This window comes from Protopterus annectens, chromosome 1.part0, assembly GCF_019279795.1.
Source record: "Protopterus annectens isolate FY-2018-M chromosome 1.part0, PAN1.0, whole genome shotgun sequence".
Lineage (NCBI taxonomy): Eukaryota > Metazoa > Chordata > Ceratodontiformes > Protopteridae > Protopterus > Protopterus annectens.
Window position 1 is genome coordinate 464630955 of NC_056725.1, and position 24220 is coordinate 464655174.

At 43.9% G+C, this 24220-nt stretch overlaps 1 protein-coding gene across 2 annotated transcripts in view; it reads right to left on the reverse strand.

The window, feature by feature from the left end:
* The window catches only part of KDM5C (lysine demethylase 5C), a gene marked incomplete at its 5' end in the record, with an annotated part of 2556543 nt that overhangs the window by 282464 nt on the left and 2249859 nt on the right, over window positions 1–24220 (reverse strand). Inside the window, 1 exon segment of one of the 2 annotated variants that reach the window (XM_044060510.1) lies at window positions 8812–8821. Within the exon segment in view, the coding sequence (XP_043916445.1) occupies window positions 8812–8821 (10 nt within the window). 2 annotated transcript variants of the gene reach the window in all.

Sequence of the window (24220 nt, forward strand, 5' to 3'; positions counted from 1 at the left end):
CTCTAAACAAACAACTGGCAACAAGGACACAAAGAGAGAACCTGTAACTTAAACGGTTCTAAAACAATACAATAAGAAAAACACGAACAACTCAACCAAGGGAGGACTAGTTCCTCTAACTAAAACGGGCCTAGCCCGTGGAAACAGTTAGGGATACCACAAAAATACCAGAAACACACAAACACAGCGACAGCAGCAAAAATTAGCTATTAAAATAGCTTTCGAGTGTAAAGCAACCAATTTCTCAAGAGAAATAAGTCAAAAGGAGGTACTTAGCCACAGCCAAGCAAGACCACGTCCGAGCTCTACAAGTGGCAAATGAGATCTGGGGATGCGAAGCAGTGTACTATGGGATACCCTCTTAGCCCAGCCAATCAGAGACTTTTGAGCTAGTAAAACAGGCCGAGTCGGAGGGTAAGAATGTACGCGAGATGGGGCTACACAACATTCATTTCTTTGCCAGGTCCCCAGCTTCAGGTCAAATTATTATTGTTGGGATTTGCAATTCTCTACTGAATGCATCCAACCCGGTAAATTCCAAAATACATGTCCCCATGTGCTTGGCTGTTCTTGACAGGTCCAACAGTTTTGCCCTTCACCTTCTTCTCCCTATCTGTCCTACCTTTATACTCTTTCTTTCTTTAGATAATGAAGCTTCTCGTATAACTGAACATTCTATATTTATCCTGGATAAAGTTACATGTTTTCCTTCACTAACCCTTTTGTTTTTTTTGTTTTTTTTTTTAAATCCCATTCCTTCCCTTTATCTACCTCTTCCACTACTGCCCTCTCAACTCCACTTGTATCCATCTCTCATCCTAAATCTCCAATGCTTCACTAAATTATCATGTCTTCCCACTGAATGTTACCCCTATAATCAATGCATGGTCCATTAGTGTTACAGTTGTTACTTCTACCCCTCAGACCAAATGTTCATGGTCTGTTATTATGTAAAACCTATCTGTTCTGGACTATTTCTTATCTCTACAAAAGTAATATGTGAATTCCTCTTTTTCCACTCCATTCCCTTATGCCTATCCATCCTATTGCTTTTAAATACTTCCTTAAGTACCTTCCTTCGTTGCTTCTTCTCCCATTGTTTGCTTGGCTACTATGGACTATTATGTTCCAATCCCCTATCACTATTCCTTCTTGGAACTGTACTCTTTCTCTCCCAGTATTCTTCTCAGTTTCTTGCATGCTGGCATGGGGGGGGGGGGGTACATATACAGCTACTAATGCACATTTCTCTCCCTGCCAAAAACCTTTAAACCATGCAAAGCTCTCTCTTCAGGCTTCCAGTTTACTTAGTATCTAAATGGGAAATTCTTTTCTAACACTGCCACTCCCCACTGTTTCATATTTCACCACGAAGAACTCATTATGAGATTATATCCTGCTCTTTTCAATGTTGTATGTTGCTGCTGCTTCATAAGATGGGCTTCCTACAAGACTTGGACGTTGGCTTCGGTACCTCTGATGTATCTCCGTATTCCCTCTCCCATCACCTTTCTGTTGAGACCATTTATGTTCCGTGATTTGATACTCATCCTCCATCATCTTTTCTTCTTTTTTTTTTAATATCTTCTCACTTTTAGTTTTGTCACCTTGTTTTCTACCTTTCTTTTCCCTAAGAAGTCATGCACTGAGTGCCCAGTTCCAAAGATCCCCCCAACTCCACCACCCCATTTAACCATGTACATTACTTACGAAAAACATTTCCTTCCTCAGAGCTATCTCACCTCTGACTGGATGCCTTCTACTAATATCCCCGCCATTACATAACAGTGTGTTATCGATTTATGGGCTCTCCATGTGGCGCTCCTCTCCTTTGTCTCCTATCTTACCTTTCCTAATCTCTAGGATATCATTTTACCCTTTCCAATCTAATATTTCATCTATTTGATCATTTAATCTTTCACCTGGATTGCTCTATAACTTCTCTCATTAACATGTACTTTTTTTTACCCCTCCTATTCTCTTCCCATTATTTTACCTTATTTTGTTGCTTTCCTCCTACTTTAACTGCATTTTCTCTCTTCCCACCATTCCGTTGTAATCTCCCTTTTATATTTACTCCCATGGTTTCAATATTTCCTAGCTTCTTCTGTCCGTTTCTTCTTATTCTTCTTGCTTTATTTCAAAAATATACCTTTGCATATTTTTTTTGTTCAAACAACCCCCCCCCATTCTTTCTAACCTCCCGTCTAACTTCTCCCTACTCCTCTGTTTCATTTTTGTGTAATAACTCTTTTCTCTTCCGTCCCTGTGATGAATGTGCACAAATTTTCATGCAATATATTCATGTAGTGTGTCTCGCTCATTGCTTCCATCCAACTCTATTCTATTCTACTAAAACTCTTACTGTCTATTGCCACTCTCAAAGAACAGAATGCAATTAACAGAAAAGGAAAAGATAAATCAGTGAGCATCTGAAACAGGATGTTACTGCAGTTTCCTATGCATTCAGAATCCTTACAGATATTTCTCTTGGTAAGAAGAGACAGAAGCTATCCCTGGAGCTTTCCTGTCATTCCATTCTGGACCACATAGCTCTTTATAAAAGGCTTTTGATCTGCTCACTCTGTTCTTTACTTTCTTGGTCCCTTTATGAATTATCTAAATTTTTCTATAACCCCTCCTCCTTTTACAAAGTGCACACTGAGTGTTAGAAATCATGTGCTATACTCTTGCTGTGCTCATTCACAGGAAATGCAGCTCTTCAAGTCTGACACCCTCATTCTAGTTACCAGATATACAGTGAAGAAAAAAGGGAACACTCACTAAGTATAACAAGAAAAAAGATAGAAGGAAGGGTCCAACAACTTATCTTTATCCAACAGTCCAATCATCAGCAGGCACTTCAGTCTGGGTTGTAAGTTACAGGTCTCTTTTGCTTTACTCTCAGCTTTTCATTTTTTGACTTTAGCAGATCTATTTCATTGATCATGATGAATGGTATGTCAAGCACTGCCCATTTATTTACACTCTGCCAACAATTCTTTTCAGCACCTCTGTCCATCTTCAACTTTGTTACTCTCGCAAAGATTCTTTGCGCTCCTTCTCATTCTTCCTTACTTCCCTTATAATATCCACCTTTCTTCTTCGATGATCTCTTTTAAAAAGCCAAAAGTAGTCTCTTGTGGGTTTCGCAAATGCAGGTTCCTGTTCTGAGTCATCTGTGTTCAGGTAATTTCTCCCATTTGGCACAGACCCAACTTTTAGGTTCACTGTCTGCTTTATATAATCCAGTACTTTTTTCAGACTTGAGAATGTTGTAGTGTTGCCCTGCAGATCATCATCACTGGCTGGTAGACAGTTCTCCATCTAAGCATTTTTATTACGCACATCGTTATTACCAGGGCATTTCTTATTTGCAATGGTGATGGACAGGTAGACAGACTAGATCAGACAGGACTCCCCGTGGACTACGATGTTTGCAGATGACATTGTGATCTGTAGTGAGAGTAGGGAACAGGTGGAGGAGACCCTGGAGAGGTGGAGACATGCTCCAGAGAGAAGAGGAATGAAGGTCAGCAGGACTAAGACAATGTGCGTGTGTGAATGAGAGGGAGGATAGAGGAATGGTGAGGATGCAGGGAGTAGAGGTGGTGAAGGTGGATGAGTTTAAATACTTGGGGATCAACAGTTCAGAGTAATGGTGAGTGTGGAAGAGAGGTGAAGAAGAGAGTACAAGCAGGATGGAGTGGGTGGAGAAGAGTGTCAGGAGTGATTTGTGACAGACGAATACCAGCAAGAGTGAAAGAGAAGGTCTACAAGAGGGTAGTGAGACCAGCTAGGTTATATGGGTTGGAGAAAGTAGCACTGACAAAAAGGCAGGAGTCAGAGCTGGACGTGGCAGAGTTAAAGAAGTTAAGAATTGCACTGGGTGTGATGAGGGTGGACAGGATTAGGAATAAGTATATTAGAGGGTCAAGCCCAGGTTGGAAGGTTTAGAGACAAAGCCAGAGAGACAAGATTACATTGGTTTGAACATGTGCTGAGGAGGGATGTTGGGAAAAAGATGCTAAGGATAAAGCTGTCAGGTAACAGGAAAAGAGGAAAGGCCTAAGATAAGGTTCATGGAAGTGGTGAGAGAGAACATGCAGGTGGTTGGTGTGACAGAGCAAGATGCAGAGGACAGAAAGAAATGGAAACAGATGATCTGCTATGGTGACCCCTAACAGGAGCAGCCAAAAGGAGAAGTAGTAGTTATTACCAGGGCATACTCATTCCTGCATCTTCTAGTTTCAAATAAAGGTGCCTTCAATTGTCAAATTTTCCCCATAAGCCATCCCTTCCCCAACACCTCTTCTGTTCCTGCGTTTGAAGCCTCTAAATAATTGGTCTTGCTCAACTGGTTCCTTCAAATTTGGCTCTACAAGCAGTTGTGTGCGCCCATTCCAGTTAAATGTCCTCCCGGGGAACATCTGTTCATTTTGCTAACATACACTGAACAGCTCCTTTACAGTGCTACTTATCAAATGTCTCTGGTGCTTCCACTATTTTGATATTTTTCCTGTGTCCTCAATCTTCTAAATCAGTTTCATTTCTGTTAAGTCTAGTGTTGCCTCTGTAACATCAGCTCGTACCTTAACAGTTTCACTTAGCATTTGCAGAATATATGAGTGTTCAGACATTCATTGTTGCATCTCCATTAACTACTCTTTGAACCTGAGCACGTTTGCCTTTACTGTCTGCTTTAGTCCTTTTATTTCCAGCCATATCTTGGTTAATGTCAAAGCCTCTTCCATGCTTTACGTTTCCCACCACATGAACTTTTCTAATGGATTAAAATGATTTGCTCCTTTGCGATAAACAGCTGTACACTGTCATTTCTGCTTAATTACAAATTACTGATAAACCTACTATGGAACATTTCTGAACGATTAACACACAGCCTCTGTAGCACATGGATCACGCTCAGTCAGATAAACTCAAATTATCAAAACAGAAATGCATACATACATATATAAATTAATAGATGCACAAAAATGAAGAGTTAACTGCAAATGCCATTCACACTTGGTCCAACCTTTGAGTTACGTAAGCCCCGTCTTTGTGGGAAATGATATAAGGAGGTTGACAAGATAATGTCTAGAGTTCGGATACTTGTCTGATAATAGTCACCAAAAAGATAGTTTTCCATGACAGGAACTTTACATCATCTTTTGCTGTTGGTCTCAGCTAACTGCACTTAGATTGTGGAGTTTCCAGATTCATGCTAATATTGACTGCTGCTGTAAGGCATAGTTTAGCATATTTTGCTTTTCTTAGCCCTTTTTCAATAAGGAATGCAAAATGCTCCAAAGCAGACATAGTACAGTTTTGTACCTACCATAAATGTAGATGTCCGAACTGGATAGCATCTGCAGTCATAACAACTGGGTTGTCCTGTCGTCAGGCAGCCCTTCGGTCGGCCGGATTCCAAAGTCTGGGTCCGGCTTCGGCTGATGTCGCACTTCACCCGACGTCATCTCTGCTGGTCTTCGGGTATAAAGGCATCAGCCGACGCCATTTTCCTCAGTGTTTCTTGCCCCAGATGCCAGTTGCCCTCTTGGAAGGCTAAATTTTGGATAAATGCCAATGTTTCCAAAAGATAGAAGGCAAACACAAAAAATAAGCATGTATGTACATATATACAAACAAATACACCATAAGAGACTCCCCTCCCAGCTAGCTATTAGGAGGATAAATACCCTAGGAGTACCACAGAGGGAAGGAGGGAGGGTAATCCTGACTGCAGATGCTATCCAGTTCGGACATCTACATTTATGGTAGGTACAAAACTGTACTATGTCCTTCATGGATGCATCTGCAGTCATAACTAACTGGGTAGAATACCATAGCCAACTAGGGAGGAGGATGATAAAATTATGGTGTGGTTAGGATCCCTTGCAATACAGCAGTGGCAAACCCTGCTCGGGATCTAGAATATAGAGGTAAATTGTAATGCTTGGCAAATGTATGCACGGAGGTCCAAGTAGCCGCCTCAATAATGTCCTTGGTTGCCACTCCTCGTAAGAAAGCTGTGGTAGTGGCTGTAGCCCTTGTAGAATGAGGCCTTATGTTCTGTGGAATTGGTTTTCCATGGAAGGAGTAACGAAAACTTATGCAATTTCCTATCCATTTGGAGATTGTCTGTTTGGAAATTGCTTTTCCTTCCCTCCCTGTTGCATAGGCTACCAAAAGCTGGTCAGTTTTTCTGTTACTTTTGGTTCTGTCCAGGTAGTAGCGTAGCTGTCTATGTACGTCCAAGTTATGCAGCATTCTTTCCCCTCTGTTTTGTGGATTGGGAAAGAAGGTAGGTAGGTGGATTGCCTGGTTTAAAGACACTCTGGATACCACCTTAGGCATAAATGTAGGATTAGTTCTCATGGACACCCTATCTTTATGGAAGATTAGGAAGGGTTGTACTGCCATTAAGGCCTGTAGTTCCAAAACCCTCCTTGCTGAGGTAATTGCCAGTAGGAAAGCAGTTTTCCATGATAGGTGCTGTAGATCTGCTGTTGCTGCTGGTTCGAACGGAGGGAGTGTCAACTTTTCTAGCACAAAGTTCAAGTCCCATGCTGGTAATGGTGGTTTCCTTGGAGGTTTTACATTCTTGATCCCTCTGAGGAACTGCCCGAGTAGAGGATGTGAAGAGACAGGTGGATCAAAACTGTATTCTGCTGAAATAGCTGATGCATGTATCTTGATGGAGGAATAGGACAGGCCTGTATGTAAAAGCTCTGCCAAATACTCCAGAATGTTTGCAATATCTATATTCGACACATCTTTTCCTCTTTCAGTACTCCAAATGACAAACCTTTTCCATTTTCCTGCATAGTTCCTTCTTGTTGAAGGTCTGCGGGCTTCAAGGATAATGTCTTTAACCCTTTGGGAAAGATCTGGCTTAGTTGCTGCTATGTGATGTTCCAGGCAGTCAGCTGCAAAGTTTTTAGGTTTGGATGCATGATGCTGTAGTTGTTCTGAGTTAACATCAAAGGCATCAGGGATATTGACCACATTTTCTCCCGAGACATACTCCTCAGCAGTGGGTACCAGTGTTGTCTTGGCCAGTTCGGAGCTATCAGGATTATCCTTGGACGTTCCTCTTTGATTTTCAGTAATACCTTGTGTATCAAGGGAAGAGGTGGAAATGCATATGCTGTCAGACCTGTCCAGCTGAAGGAAAGAGAATCCATCTTCCATGCAAGTGGGTGGAATGTCCTTGTGCAGAATTTTTTGAGCTGGTGATTGAGAGGGGAAGCGAATAGATCTATTTGTGGCATTCCCCATTTCTTTGTGATGGTATTGAAGATGTCTGGGTGTAGCATCCATTCGTGAGCATCCGAGGTGGTTCTGCTTAACATGTCTGCTAGGGTGTTCTCTTTTCCCGGTACAAATATTGCCTGTAACTGGATGTTGTAGCTGAGAGCCAGATTCCAAAGGTCCAAAGTCATTCTGCATAGGGGGTATGAATGAGTGCCTCCCTGTTTGTTGATGTACCACATGACTGTGGTGTTGTCTGTCCTTATCATCAAATGGCCTTCTTTGAGGAATGGTCTGAATTTTTGGATTGCCAGTTTTACTGCCAGCATTTCTTTTGGTTTATGTGCAAGTGCAGCTGGTCCTGAGTCCACAATCCTTATGCGCATTTGTCCAACATGTGCGCCCCCCCATCCTAGGTCTGAGGCGTCTGTTGTGATGGTTTGGCTTGTTCGAAACTTGTGGAAGGGTAGGCCTGGGTTTGACTGGCATGCTTGGGCCCACCAGAGGAATTCCTGTTTTAGGCATGGGATTAATGGTATTTCTGCTTCTAGGCTGTGCCTGTGTTGAGACCATAAATTCTTTAGGTACCACTGTAGTTTTCTCATATGCAGTCTGGCATGTGGTACAAAGATTATGCATGATGCCATGAAGCCCAAGGCCTGCAGAGCTTTTCTTGCTGTTAGTTTGTTCTGTCTTGTTAATGCCAAGAAGTAAAGAGGGAGTTCTTTTTGTTTTTCTGTAGTTAGGAATGCCATTTGTTTTACTGTGTCCAATTCCGCGCCCAAGAATGTTCTTGTCTGGGATGGTATCAGCCTTGACTTTTGTAAGTTGACTGTGTATCCCAAGGCTTGTAGCAAGTAAATGACCCTTTGTAAATCTGTTGTCAGCTTGCTTTTGTTGTCCGCTTGTAGCAGGCAGTCGTCCAGGTATGGATAAATTTGGATTCCTGTAGTCTGCAGTGAGCGATTACTGATGCCAGGCATTTTGTGAATACTCTGGGCAGTAGATAAGCCAAAGGGCAATGCTGAGAATTGATAATGCTCTGATCCTGCAAGAAATCTGAGGTATCTTCTGCAATTGGGTCGAATGGGGACGTGCAGGTATGCCTCCTTGAGATCTAGAGTTACCAGCCAACACTCCTTGCCCAGCATGGGAAGAAGTTGCTGCAGGGTCAGCATTTTGAATTTTGGGACAATGATATATGTGTTTAAGATGGACAGGTCGAGAATAGGTCTCCAACTTTTCTCTTTTCTTGGTACTAGGAAGAGTCTGGAGTAGAATCCTTTGCCCTGTTCTGTTATTGGTACTCTTTCCACAGCTCTCATCTTGGATAATTTTGTTATCTGCTGTAGAGCTTCTATCTTTTGATTTGGAGGCAGGTTTGGCATTCCTCTTTTTACTGGCAAGGTGTGGAAGTGGAACCGGTAGCCTTGGTCTATGGTTTGCAAAATCCACTTGTCTTTTGTGATATAGTGCCAATTTTTGAAAATAAGGCTAACTTTCCGCCTAATGGTGCTGCTATTTGCTCCCTGGTAGGCGGAGTTAGAGTCAAGTCACTGTGATTGTCCTGTTGCAGTGGCAGTGGTTGTGTCTGTGCCTCTGTTATTACCTTGCCACTGTCGTCCTCTGTAGGCACCTCCTCTGGATTGATTTCTGCCTCTGGATCGTCTGTTTCTGCCCCTTTGGGATCTTGTGGAGTCAGGAAAGGACCAATTTTTGGCAGGCCAGTTCCTGCTAAACCTTGGGGCTGAACCTGTAAGAAATCTTTAACTGTCTGTACAGATTTTGCCTTTTCTTCCATTTTCTTCATTACCTGCTGGGCAGGTGTACCAAATAAACTGGCCTTATCCATGGGAGCATCTAATAGCTTTGCTTTAACATGATCCGGTAAGACCTGTTCTTTCAGCCATGCATGTCTTCTTATCACTGTGCCAGTCATGGCTGATCTAAATGAAGCCTCCAGTGCATCATAGCCACATTTTAAGGAATGGTTACTAACCTGTTGTATGTTATTTACCATTTCTAATACATATTTCTTGTCTAAAGATTCATCAGAGGATACTTTCTTAGTTAACTGATCAAGCATAAACTCTTGGTATTGGATCATGTGAAATTGACAGTTTAAAGCTGTAGCTGAGAGAGTAGCAGAGGTGTAAACTTTTTTCCCCCCATCTGTCTAAGGACCTGGATTCCCTTTCTGAAGGAATAGGGTTTTTTGCTGTGGTCGAGGCTACTGCCTTAGGCTCCTGGGAAATAGTTTCGGGGTCTGCCAGTGGGGCCTTGTATAGGTGGTGATGAGTGTCAGGTACCCTGTAATATCTATCAGGTTTGGCAGGGGCAGGAGGTAAAGAATCAGGAGCAGTGCAGACATCATTAAATGCGTCATCCACAACAGGTAAAACAGGAGGTATAGCTAAGGGCCTATGTTGTGGTAAGTGTAGGAAGGTCCTAAGCCTTTTTCTTGAGTCTGAGAAATCTTGTCCCTGCCATTGGAATTGTTCTCTCATGGCATGCAAGGTTTCCCCAAAGGAAAATTCCTCTGGTGGAGAGGCAGCTGGAATGGATTCTTCAGCATCGGAGTCTTCATATGTAGAAAAAGGGTCCTCTGGCTGTTCTGAAATGTCGGAGTCATCCAGAAGCCTCAGAGGACACTGGCTCGGGGCTCTGTCCTAGGTCTCTTTTCAGGGGCTGAGAGGCCCTGTCTGGGTGAGATTGGGATCCCCTAATTAAGGATATTAAATCTTCTGCCAGAGTAAGCATTTGTGAACTAGAAGTGGGCCTGTGTGAGGGAGGTTTAACAGGCACTGCCTTAGCAGATTTGGCTGCTTTGGCCCTGGCAAAGGCCTTGATAGACATGGCTGCAGGGGGTCTAGCAGCACCACATGCTGGGGTAGAGACATCCAAAGGGATGGTGTCTGATAAATCAGTAGAAACCACGGTTGTAGGCAAAATTTCTGAGGCCGATTCAGGTAAGGTAGCAGGAGCCTCAGTAGTAGCCATGGATTCGGCTGGAGATTGATCAGTTTTCTCGGTTTCGGCCGAAACAGAGACACTCGCGGCTTGCTTCACCGTGGTTTCGGCCGAAACCGCAGACCGCGAGTGTCGGTCTTTTTCCTTGCGTTTTTTAATAATTTGGGTAGTCGGAGGATCCGACGGCATAATATACGCAAAGTCTGAGCCGAAAAACTGTTCAGCAAACTCCGACCGACGCCTTAGCGTTCGTCGGTTGAAGGAAGCGCAGGCCGAACAGGCTGCTACGTCGTGGTCTGGGCCTAAGCAAGGCAAACAGTAAGAGTGGAAATCTTTATGAGGTATTTGTTTCCCACAAGTTAAACAGTTATTGACTTTTTCTGACATCGGCTGAGGCAAGAAAGAGTCCCCAACGGGGTACTTAGCTTTTAGAAGTCTTCGAAGTAGTATTCGGTAGTAGTAATCTCTGGATCTGACCGACCGGCACTTGCGAACAGCTTCTGCTTCGGGCACCACTCGGCAAGAAAGACTGAGGAAAATGGCGTCGGCTGATGCCTTTATACCCGAAGACCAGCAGAGATGACGTCGGGTGAAGTGCGACATCAGCCGAAGCCGGACCCAGACTTTGGAATCCGGCCGACCGAAGGGCTGCCTGACAACAGGACAACCCAGTTGTTATGACTGCAGATGCATCCATGAAGGACATCTGTCAAACGTTATGAACAACAGATTATGTTCCCCACTGTTCGGTCTTTTTTATTCTCCTCTTTCATATTCTCTATCAGAGAAATCTGTCCTTCTGAAACACCTAAAAGACATGATTACATGCCTGGCCAAGTGACTCAGTGGCTGCACAAAGTTCATTAAAGATTGCACATCAGTTTTTATTTAAAAAGGTAAAACAGCACAAGGAGAGCATGTTGAAACAAACAAGTCAAAAATAAGTACTTACGAAGAGGGTGGGTACATTGACTAACTGTTCTAACAAGTTACTTTAATGACAGCTTCATGTTACATAGGCAAGTTGTCCAGAATGGAAATTTTCTCATCTCCTCACTTAATAATCAAAGACAAAACAGAAAATGCAACATAAAGGCTCAACGTCAGGGAGATAAAATCAAAAAATAATACATCTGTGGGGAAGAGAGGTAGCATTTTACTAAAAATATACATCCCCTAGCATAAAAATAAAACTTGGCACAACAGGTAACCCTGGTACTTTTAGGAATTATTCCAAGAACTTTTAAATTAAGCCCTGGCAAGATTTCAAGCCCCCTATATCCAGGGAAAGTACAGTTTTGTACCTACCATAAATGTAGATGTTCGAGTGCTCATACAGCTGCAGTCATAACAGATGGGTTATCCTGCCGTCAGGCGGGTCCTCGGTCGGCCGAATTCCAAAGTCTAGGTCCGGCGTCGGTTGTCATCGCTTCTTCCCTGATGTCAGTGCATCAGGGGTATAAAAGAGGCAGCCGACGCCATTTTCTTCAGGTTTTCTTGCCCCAGATGTCAGGTGCCCCCAGAAGGAAGGCAAACATAATGTTATGCAAAGATGCAATGTTGATAAATCAAAAACAGTAGTTGCAAGCAAATACACCATAAAAGAATACCCCAAAAAGGTTATATGAAAAGTGTTTGTCATAAGGCCTGTCCTAAGAGGGGTTGGAGGGAGGGAAACCTGCACTGCAGCTGTACGAGTACTCGAACATCTACATTTATGGTAGGTACAAAACTGTACTATGTTCATCGTGCATACAGCTGCAGTCATAACAGATGGGTAGAATCCCAAAGCTAAGTAAGGGTGGTAGGCACTAAGTGGAACTAGGAGGGGCTAGGATGCCCTGCAGGACTGCTGTGGCAAAGCCCGCTCTAGATTTTGAGTATAGTGGGAGGTGATAGTGCTTGGAGAAAGTGTGCACAGAACTCCAGGTGGCTGCTTCCAAAATGTCCTTGGTAGGGACCACCCTGAGGAAGGCTGCAGAGGTAGCTGCAGCTCTGGTGGAGTGGGATCTGATGCATGCAGGCACAGTTTTTCCATGAAATGAGTAACAAAAGCGTATGCAGTGGGCTTATCCATTCTGAAATTGTCTGTTTGGAAATAGCCTTTCCCTGAGCACCTACAGCATAGGACACAAAGAGTTGCTCAAATTTCCTGAATGGCTTTGTTCTGTCCAAGTAGTAATGCAGTTGTCTGTGAATGTCCAAGGAATGTAGTAGTCTTTCCCCTTTGTTTTGTGGATTAGGATAAAAGGTAGGAAGGTGGATAGTCTGATTCAAAGCTACACTGGATACCTACCTTTGGCATAAAGGTAGGATTGGTTCGTAAGGAAACTCTGTCCTGATGGAAAATGATGAATGGTTGCACAGCCATGAGGGCCTGTAGCTCCGAAACCCTGCGTGCTGAGGTGATAGCCAGAAGAAAGGCTGTTTTCCATGACAAGTACTGTAACTCTGTTGAAGAAGCTGGCTCGAAGGGAGGAAGGGTCAGCTTTTCCAGTACGTAGTTGAGGTCCCAAGCAGGGACTGGTGGTTTCCTTGGGGGTTTTAAATTCTTTGCCCCTCTGAGGATCTGCCTTAAGAGAGGGTGGGAGAATAATGGAGGATCTGTGTTGTATTGTGCAGAAATGGCAGAAGCATGGATCTTGATGGAGGAGAAGGAAAGTCCATTGTTTAACATCTCAGCTAGGTACTGTAAAATTTGAGGTATATTTATTACCCAAGGATTCTGTCCCTTTTCTAGATTCCAGGCACAAAATCGTTTCCATTTGGCAGAGTAAGCCTTTCTAGTAGAAGGTCTTCTGGCCTCCAAGATGACATCCTGCACCTCCTTGGAGAGGAGAAACTGTTGGGAAATCAAGGAATTCTCCATGCAGCTAGATTTAGAGTTTTGAGATGGCTGTGAAGGGTTTTGTAGTTGTGCTGGGACAACAGAAGAGGAACTAGTGGTAGGATCCATGGTGGGGAATGTCTCAGGAGCGGATACCAGTGTTGTCTTGGCCAGTCTGGAGCGATGAGAATCATTTTCAGCCTCTCTGCTCTGGCCTTTAATAGAACTTTGGGCAGCAGAGGAAGAGGCGGGAAGGCATAGACTGCCAATGTTGCCCAATTGAAGGATAGTGCGTCCACTTTCCAGGCCTGTGGATGATAGGTCCTTGAACAAAATTCTTTCAACTGGCAATTTCTGTGGGTAGCAAAGAGATCTATGTCTGGCTGTCCCGATGCCGGAGTTATCTTTGTGAAAAGTTGAGGATGCAACCTCCATTCGTGTGGATCTGTCATATTTCTGCTTAGGTTGTCTGCCAGTGTGTTTTCCTTCCCTGGCAGGAATTGTGCCTGCAGTTGAATTTGCAATTCCAGTGCTGTGTTCCATAGGGTCATGGCTTGTCTGCACAGGGGGTATGAATGAGTTCCCTCCTGTTTATGTACCACATTATTGTGGTGTTGTCTGCACAGGGGGTATGAATGAGTTCCCTCCTGTTTATGTACCACATTATTGTGGTGTTGTCTGTCCTTATCAATAGCTGGCCTGGATGCAGTAGGTCTTTGAAGGTCATAATAGCCTTTTGCATGGCTAGCATTTCCTTTTGGTTGATGTGGAGGTGCTTCTCTTTTCGGGTCCATTTTCCCTGAATGCACTGATCTGTCATGTGTGCTCCCCAGGCATAGTCTGAGGCGTCTGTTGTGATGATTTGAGTTGCTTGAGGTACACAGAAAGGAAGACCTGTGTTTCTTTGGCATGCTTGAGTTCACCACAAAAATTCCTTTTGAAGGCATGGAATGAGTGGGATAATTGTTTCCAAGCTGTGGCTGTGTTGAGACCATAAGTTTTTCAGGTACCATTAAAGTTTCCTCATATGCAGCTTTGCACATGGGATTAGTAGGATGCAAGATGCCATGAATCCCAGAGCCTGCAGGATTTTCCTTGCAGTTAGCCTGGTGTAAGTTGCCATTTTTCTGAAGTATTGAGACAGTTGCCCTTGCTTGTCTGGCGTGAGGTAGGCCATCTGGGTGGTTGTATCCAAGCTGGCACCCAGGAAAATTATTTGTTGAGAGGGTATTAGTTTTGACTTCTTTTTGTTGACTGTGTATCCCAGGAAGTTCACCAGTTTTATTACAAACACCAGCTGCTGCAGTAGTATGTCCTTGCTGTCCGCTTGGATCAGGCAGTCGTCCAGATATGGGTAGATTTGTATCCCTTGTAGTCTGCAGAAGGCGATTACTGATGCCGGGCATTTCGTAAACACTCTGGGCGCAGTAGATAAGCCAAAGGGCAATGCAGAGAATTGGTAATGGGTTGAACCTGCAAGAAATCTGAGGTATCTTCTGCAATCTTGTCTGATAGGGACATGCAGGTATGCCTCCTTGAGGTCCAATCTTACCAGCCAAGACTCCTTGCCCAGCATGGAAAGAAGCTGCTGTAATGTGAGCATCTTGAATTTTGGCACCTGTAGATATGTGTTTAGGTCTCCAATCTTTGTCTTTCCTCCGTACCAGGAATAGTCTGGAATAAAACCCTTGACCTTGTTCTTTTGCAGGTACCTCTTGAATTGCTTTCATGTCTATGAGAGCTGAAACTTGTTTTTGTGCCTCTGCCCTTTGATTTTGTGGCAGGTTTGGCATGCCTCTCATTTCTGGAAGGGTGTGAAAGTGGAACCTGTAGCCTCTGTCTATAATGTCCAAAATCCATTTGTCTTTTGTAACAATATGCCAATTTTTTGAGAATAATGCCAATTTTCCGCCCAAAGGTGCTGCCATTAAAGCTTTGCTTGGCAGGTGTAGGGGGAAGTCATTGTGTCTGTTTTCTAAAAGACTGTGATCTATCTTCTCCACCTCTTGGGGTTGGTGCTTGCCACTGTCTGGTTCTGAAGGATCCTTGAGGTTGCCCTCTGCCCCTTGGGCACCTGTATCTGCCCCTTTGAGAGTCTATCTGTGGCTGGAAAGGACCAATTTTTTGAAGGCCAGTTTCTGCTGAAAAGTGGAGGCTGTACCTGCAGGAAATCTTTCACTGTTTGCATTGATTTAGCTTTTTCCTCCATTTTCTTTAGCACCTCCTCAGCTTTAACACCAAACAATACATCTTTTTGAAGGGGTACATCTAATAATTTAGCTTTGACATGATCTGGTAAGGTTTGCTCTTTGAGCCAAGCATGCCTACGTATAACAGACCCCGTAACAGCAGCTCTACATGAGGCCTCTAAAGCATCAAAACCACACTGCAAGGTATGTTTACCCACTTGCTCTGCACCATGCAACAAATCCTGCAACTCTTTTAAATCTGGTTGTTCTGGTTGTGTCATCTTGCTTTTCAGCTGAGATATCAAAAACTGTTGATACTTTAACGTATGGAACTGACAGTTTAATGCCCTCATGGTTAAAGTTGCCGAGGTGTACACCTTTTTCCCCCCACCTTTCTAAAGCTCTGGAATCTCTCGCTGAAGGTAATGGATTTTTAGCAGTAGAGGCCTTAATTCCCTTGGGACCCTGTGAAATTGTTTCTGGGTCAGCAGTATGGCTTTTATATAGGTACTGGTGAGAATCAGGAACCCGGTAATACCTGTCTGGTTTAACAGGAGGTGGAGGCAAAGAATCAGGATTAAGGCTGGCTTCTGTGTACACATCATCCAATATATCTAAAACAGGAGGGATAGCCAGAGGCCTATGCTGGGGGAGCAGCAGAAATTCCCTGAACCTTTTCTTGGAATCTGAGTAATCTTGGCCTTCCCAGTGAAAGTGTTCCCTCAATGTATGCAGGGTTTCCCCAAAAGAGAAGTCCTCAGGGGGGGAGACCGAGGGAATAGACTCCTCTGCATCAGAGTCTTCGAATGGAGAATAGGCATAATCCTGGTTCTCAGATAGTTCTGAGGTAATAGAAGCTTGATCTGAGGAAGGGTAGTCTTCCTCTAATCTGGGCCTTTTGTCAGAGGGGGGATGAGAACCCCTGATATGAGTAATCAAATCCTCAACGATTTTAAGCATCTGTTTTTTAGGCATGGTGCCTTGAGAGGGGGTCTGAGGAACCTGTTTTTTGGTTTTCATGGCTGCTTTAGATTTAGTGAAGGCTTTAATAGATAAGGAGGAAGGCCTGAAGACCCCTTGAGAAATGGCAGGCCTGTCTAAATTCTGAGTTTCCCCGCCAGGAGTGGTGTCGGGATCTGTAGTAGGAATGGGGGCAGAGGAGCCTGCGACCTCGGGTACTGAAGACACCGGTAATGCATTGTCATCGGTACTCAGGGGCTGCGTAGGCGCCTCGATGAGTACCGGAGAACCGGTAGTCGGCCTTAGCGTGGTTTCAGTAGGAGGTGCGGACCTCGTATGTCGGTCCTTATCTTTGCGTTTTTTTGCTCAAAACTGGAGTCGGAGTATCCGACGACATAATATAATTAAATTTTTTGCCAAAAAAGTGAAGGGCGAATTCCGCCCGACAATAAATAGTGTGCTTATTGAATCTAGCACAAAAACGGCAGGCCGAGACGTCGTGGTCTGGGCCTAAGCAAGGTATACAGAAAGAGTGGAAATCCTTATGCGGTATTTGCTTCCCACATGAAATACAATTATTAACTTTGTCTGACATCGGTCTGAGGCGAGAAAAGTTTCCCCAAACGGGGTACTTAGCTTTCAAGAAGACTTAGGCTGAAATACTTTCGTAAATCTCAGGAGCTGGCCGACCAGCACTTGCGAACTGCTTCTGCTTCAGGCACCGCGCGGCAAGAAAGACCGAAGAAAATGGCGTCGGCTGCCTCTTTTATACCCCTGACGCACTGACATCAGGGAAGAAGTGACGACAACCGACGCCGGACCTAGACTTTGGAATTCGGCCAACCGAGGACCCGCCTGACGGCAGGATAACCCATCTGTTATGACTGCAGCTGTATGCACGATGAACATCAACACTGTTTAGGCAGAGTTGTTCACAAAAATCCTGTACAATCATGTACACAGCTGCAAGAGGCAGCAGTACCTATCTGAAATAAGTAAAAACAATCCACCCTGGTGGAATTCCATCATCAATAGGTTGCATAATAAAAGGAAGAAAATCATAGCCAAAAACAAAAAACAATGACCAGCAAGGTAAGAGCTTCCTCATCAAAGTAAATAAACTCAGGGGAATAATTAAGTATACCAAAGCCAAACTTGATGTAAAAGTAGCCTCTCAGGCTAAAGACAACCACAAGTCATTCTTTAGCTATGTCCAAAAAGTCAAAGGTAATGCACAACAATGTGCCAAACTAACTGTAAATGGAGATGCCTATACTGAGGCAGAGGATATAGCAAATCTACTGACTGATAAACTCCCCTCCTGCTCCTGACACCTCTCAAGAAAGAGAAACTAACACAACTCCCCCCGGCAATCTCTAGGGAACAGGTTCTCAATGTTTTCTCCAAAGAAAGACTGCATCAATGGGACCTTATAATACCCCAGAGGTCTCCTTAGTAACATGAAAGATGACCTATTGTGCCAACAAGAAGTACTATTCAATCACAGCCTCCAAACAGATTTCATGCTGAGTGAGTGGAGGACTGCAACTGTTATCCCTCTGCACAAAGTCAGGCCATCCATGAATCCAGGAAACCATCGACCCATCAGCCTAATTAGGCTCATATGTAAGGCTATGGAAAGAATAATCATGGACATAATAAATGATGACATAGGAAACTTAAGACACTGGACACAACCCAGTTTGGTTTCAAGTGCAGGTCATGCCTACTCAACCTGGTGGATTTCTTTGTGAAGGTCACCAAAGCAATCGACGAAGGCAAAAATAAATAAACAAATAAAAAGTTAAGTACTCAACATAACGATTCATAGGTTGGTACAAGGCTATTGGCCCTAGGGCCTATACAAGCCTAGCCATAACAATTCCCTAGCTGCTACTTCTCACAATATTTACTTCATCTGTGTTGTCTCTATCTGCCCCTTCCTCAACCAAAAGGTTTCGGATCTGACCTCAACCATTTTCCAGTCTTAGGATCCTTAGCTCGGGCTTCTCCCCTTACTCATAAATCCTATGCCAATCCCAACCATACTTCAGATCCAGTTTACCTACAATGTGTGCGTTTGTGTATTTTATACACACATATATATATATATATATATATACAGCGAGTACATAGTTTTTGTATTTGATGTTCTTTTGTGTCCCTTCTTCAACCAATAGGACACAGAGTGGTCCTTATGGAAGGATGTTCCAGAATATGGCAGAAACAGCCGCTCTACTCCTGGAAAAAAAACATTCAATATGTAGTGAGTAATAAATGTACAAACATTAGACCATGTAACAGCAGCACAAATATAGTCAACTGATGTTTTAGACAAAAAGGCAGCAGTGGAGAGTGATCTTGTTGAATGTGCTTTTGGAGTTTTTGGTAAATCCAAGCCTCTGGTTTGTTAAACATAAGAGATGCAATTAGTTAACCATCTCGCCAATGCAACATTTGACAAAGCCTTGCCTAATTTTGCTTTGGAAAAGGAGACAAATAATTGGCCAAATTTCCTGAAAGGTTTTGCTCTGTGGAGGCAAATCGCAGCTGTCTAAAGGCATCAAATAAATGAAGCATATTTTCTCCTTTATTAGAGAAATTAGGGAAGACTACTGGTTGAATGGCTTACTGAGTAATGCCTCTGATGTCACCTTAGGTAGAAAGGAGGGATTGGTGTGCAAAGAAGTCCTGTCTTTATGGGAAATGATAAAAGTAGGTTGACAAGATGATGCCTAGAGTTCGGATACTTGTCTGATGTAATAGCCACTAAAAAGATGGTTTTCCATGACTGGAACTTTGGATCATCTTTGGCTGTTGGTTCAAATGGAGGCTGAGTTGGGTCTTGCAATAAACCAGTTAAGATCCCAAGGAGTAGACAGGATCTTTAATAGGTGGTCAGAGAAGAAAGTACCCTTAAAAAAGGCTTTACACATTTCAAGAAAGGCCCGAGAAGAGTTATTCTCCCCTATGTGAAAACTGAATCTCAGTAACTGGCTCCAGCATGAAAAACTGAAGAAAGAAATTCTAGCTGCAGAAACAGGGGTGGAAAAAAGTGTCCAAACTCCTCTCAAAAGCCCATATAGAAAACATTTTTTCATCTTCTTACATCTTCCTAGTGGAGTGCTTCTGAGACAATGTGAGAATATGTACTACTACAGAGCAAAGTCTGGACTGCCTAACCATCATTTTTAGTGTTGAAACCATGTGGTCAACTTAAGAGCCAGAACGTCCGGGTAAAGCAGCCTGGATGGGTAATGCAAGAGATCTGGATTCCAGTACCCAAGGATGAGGCCAAAGGAAGGGGAACCACACCTGTTGAGGCCAGAATGGAACAATGAGAATGACTTTGCTCTTCTGTTGAGAAGCTTTCTGTAGAAATTTCGGAATTAGAGGGGATGGTGGGTATGCATAAAGATGACTGGAGGGCCAATCATGAATCACAGCGCACCCCTCAGTGACTTCCCCTTGGAGGGATTATGGCAAAGAGCCTGATGCATTTGGAATTGGCAGGAAAAGCAAACAGACTGAAGTATGGTTGGCCCCACTGACAAAAAAATCTCTCTCACCATTGTTAGGTTGAGGGACCACTCCTGAGACAGTAGGACAGACCTGTTTAACCTGTCCACTAAGACATCTGACTTCCCCAGTATGTACGTTGCTATTAGAAAGTGACTGGAAGAAATCATCCACTGCCACACTCTCAACGCTTTTTGACACACAGGATTCCCCCTTTGTTGATGTACCAGACTACTGAGACACTGTCAGTATGAATGGATATCATCGCTCCAGGGAGGATATCATGGAAGGCCTGCAATGCTAAGAGGATTGCTCTCATCACTAAGACACTGATGTGAAGACTGATGTTCGAGGGGGACCACGTACTTTGGACAGTCTTATCGATATAATGCCCCCCTACCCCAACTGGGAAGGATCTATGGTCACTGCGGCTCTGGGAAAATGGGGGACGAAGGCACTGTCCTGAGAAATCTCAAACAACTGAATCCATAAAGTTACATGGTCTCTGCAGACTTTGATAAAACAAACTGGTAAGTTCATGGACTGGCACCTGATTGACCACTAGCCCACCTGTGTCCACTGCAAAGCTCTCATACAGAATCTTGCCAAGAGAAAACAAATGACAGTGGCTGCCACTGAAAATAGAAGCTGTAGCACCAGCCTGGCAAAAAGGGTTTGAAAGGAAAGCAGTTGCAAAGCTTTATTCTGAAGTGTAAACAACCTGGCTTTTGGCAGCTTTGCTATTTGGGAAGCAATGTCCAAGTGTGACCTATGAACTCCAGGACTTGTGCTGGGGATAAAGTACAGTTGTGTACACTTACCATAAATTTAGATGTTTGAGTGTATTCACTGTTACAGTCATCACACTTGGGTTATCTGCCTGCAGGTAGCCCTCAGTCGGCCCGAATACCAGTGTCTTAAGATTTCTGCATCTGATGCTGTCGCCTCTTCCATGACATCAGGTCGTCAGGGGTATAAAACAGGCAGCCGATGCCATTACATCAGTTTTTCTTGCCCCAGGTGTCGGGAGCTCCCAAAATAGGAAGCAATTAAATGGTGTGGAACACCCCCAGCAAAAAGCAAATACACACAGTATAGTGCCAAACCAAAAATGATAGGTGAAAGTAAAAAAAAATCAGGGGGCCTGAAGGAGGGTAACCAGGACTGCAACAGTGAATACACTCTAACATCTACATTAATGGTAAGTGTACACAACTGTACTATGTTTTTCGTGTTTCACTGTTGCAGTCATCACATTTGGGTTGATTCCCAAAGCTAAGGAAGGGTGGAGGCAGATTAAGAAGCATTAGGACTGGCAATCAGGCCCTGTAACACTGCTGTGGCAAATCCAGCTCTGCATTTGGAAAAGCTAGGCAAGTGGTAATGCTTGGTGAAAGTGTGTACAAAGATCCAGGTTACAGCTTCCAGGATTTCCTCTGAGAAATGCAGAAGAGGTATATGTAAGCCCTAGTGGAATGTGCTCTTATCCTCCTGTGGGGTAGATTTTCCATGGTGCTTGTAGCAGAAATGGATGCAGTGTGCTATCCATTTGGAAATGGTTTGCTTTGAAATGGCCTTGCCCTCTGCCCCTGAAGCAAAGCGGACTTGCAGCTGGTCAGATTTTCTGAAAGGTTTAGTCCTGTCAAGGTAGAACCCGAGCTGTCCAAGGAGTGCAGGATCCTTTCCCCTTTATTCAGAGGATTAGGGAAGAAGATTGGCGAATGGATGGATTGGTTTACAGCCACACTGGACACCAGGAAAGGAAAGGAAAAAAACTAAGGGTAATGCTGCTCAATGCCAGAAGTCTAAATCTCAAAATGCACGCACTCGAGGCCCTTCTCAGTATGGAGAACATCGATGTCTGTGCAGTGACAGAAACCTGGTTCAAGGCTCCTGAGAGCACCCCAGCACTATCAGGTTTTACCTCTTATCATGCCCGCCCCAAAATCCGGACAATACCAAGAAAGGAGGGGGGGTATCCATATTCATCAAAGACACCCACACCTCAAGACTGGTGGCAACGCATGATGCATCGGAGACCATCCAGGTGCAATTAACCATAGGCAAGACTGCTCTGCAAATTGTAGCATGTTACAGGCCACCCTCACAAACTCAGGAACCTCACATGGCCTTCCTGAAAACACTAGAGGGGATAAATGTATCACCAAACACCATCATACTAGGTGACTTCAATTACCCTAATATAGACTGGGAACACTACTCAAGCCCAAACACCCTAGCCCAAAAGTTCCTGGAATTCATAAACTCAAATGCCATGGAACAACTAGTCACCATCCCCACAAGAGGAGAAAACATACTTGATCTCATCATCACAAACATGGGAGCACAATGTTCAACACCGGAAGTATACCCCTCACTGGTGAGATCAGATCACAAACTAATCTCGCTGGAGGTCCTCATCCCACCCCCACCTGAAATAAAAAAGACCACAGTAAAGAACTTCTCGAAAGCCGACTTCACACTTCTAAAGACTAGTGTGGTCTCCTTTAAGGCCCCCGAGCTGACGGAAAAAGTACAGTTTTGTACCTACCATAAATGTAGATGTCCGAACTGGATAGCATCTGCAGTCATAACAAGTGGGTTGTCCTGTCGTCAGGCAGCCCTTCAGTCGGCCGGATTCCAAAGTCCGGGTCCGGCTTCGGCTGATGTCGCACTCCACCCGACGTCATCTCTGTTGGTCTTCGGGTATAAAGGCATCAGCCGACGCCATTTTCCTCAGTGTTTCTTGCCCCAGATGCCAGTAGCCCTCTTGCAGGCTAAAATTTGGATAGATGCCAATGTTTCCAAATAGATAGAGGTAAACACAACAATAAGCATGTATGTACATATACACAAACAAATACACCATAAAAGACTCCCCAACAGCTAGCTATTAGGCGGGTAAACACCCTAGGAGTACCACAGAGGGAAGGAGGGAGGGTAATCCTGACTGCAGATGCTATCCAGTTCGGACATCTACATTTATGGTAGGTACAAAACTGTACTATGTCCTTCATGGATGCATCTGCAGTCATAACAAGTGGGTAGAATACCATAGCCAACTAGGGAGGAGGATAAAAGTAGATTATGGTGTGTTTAGGATCCCTTGCAGTACAGCAGTGGCAAACCCTGCTCGGGATCTGGAATATAGAGGCAAATTATAATGCTTGGCAAATGTATGCACGGAGGTCCAAGTAGCCGCCTCAATAATGTCTTTGGTTGCCACTCCTCGTAAGAAGGCTGTGGTAGTGGCTGTTGCCCTTGTAGAATGAGGTCTTATGTTCTGTGGAATTGGTTTTCCATGGAAGGAGTAACAGAATCGTATGCAATTTCCTATCCATTTGGAGATTGTCTGTTTGGAAATAGCTGTTCCTTCCCTTCCTGTTGCATAGGCTACAAAAAGTTGGTCAGTCTTTCTGCTATTTTTTGTTCTGTCTAAGTAGTAGCGTAGCTGTCTATGTACATCCAAGGTATGCAGTATTCTTTCCCCTCTGTTTTGTGGGTTGGGAAAGAAGGTAGGTAGGTGGATTGCCTGGTTTAAAGACACTCTGGATACCACCTTGGGCATAAATGTAGGATTAGTCCTCATGGACACTCTATCTTGGTGGAAGATTAGGAAGGGTTGCACTGCCATTAAGGCCTGTAGTTCTGAAACCCTCCTTGCTGAAGTAATTGCCAGTAGGAAAGCAGTTTTCCATGACAGGTGTTGTAGGTCTGCTGTTGCTGCTGGTTCAAAGGGTGATAGTGTCAACTTTTCTAGCACAAAGTTTAAATCCCAAGCTGGTAATGGTGGTTTCCTTGGAGGTTTTACATTCTTGATTCCTCTGAGGAACTGCCTGAGCAAAGGGTGCGTAAAAACAGGTGTATCAAAGCTGTATTCTGCTGAAATAGCTGATGCATGTATCTTGATGGAGGAGTAGGACAGGCCTGAATGAAGAAGTTCGGCCAGATACTCCAGAATGTTAGGCATATCTATGTTTGACACATCTTTTCCTCTTTCCGTACTCCAGATGACAAACCTTTTCCATTTTCCAGCATAGTTCCTTCTTGTTGAAGGTCTTCGTGCTTCAAGAATAATGTCTTTAACTCTTTGGGAAAGTTCTGGAATAGCTGCTGTTATGTGATGTTCCATGCAGTCAGTTGCAAGGTTTTTAGATTTGGATGTATGATGCTGTAGTTGTTCTGCGTTAACATCAAAGGCATCAGGGGAATTGTCCACATATTGTTCCGAGACATGCTCCTCAGTAGTGGGTACCAGTGTTGTCTTGGCCAGTTTGGAGCTATCAGGATTATCCTTGGACGTTCTTCCTTGATTTTCAGTAGTACCTTGTGTATCAAAGGAAGAGGCGGGAATGCATATAATGTTAGGCCTTTCCAGTTGAAGGAGAGCGAATCCACTTTCCATGGTAATGGGTGGAATGTCCTTGTGCAGAATTTTTTGTGCTGGTGATTGAGAGGTGATGCGAATAGGTCTATCTGTGGCATTCCCCATTTCTTTGAG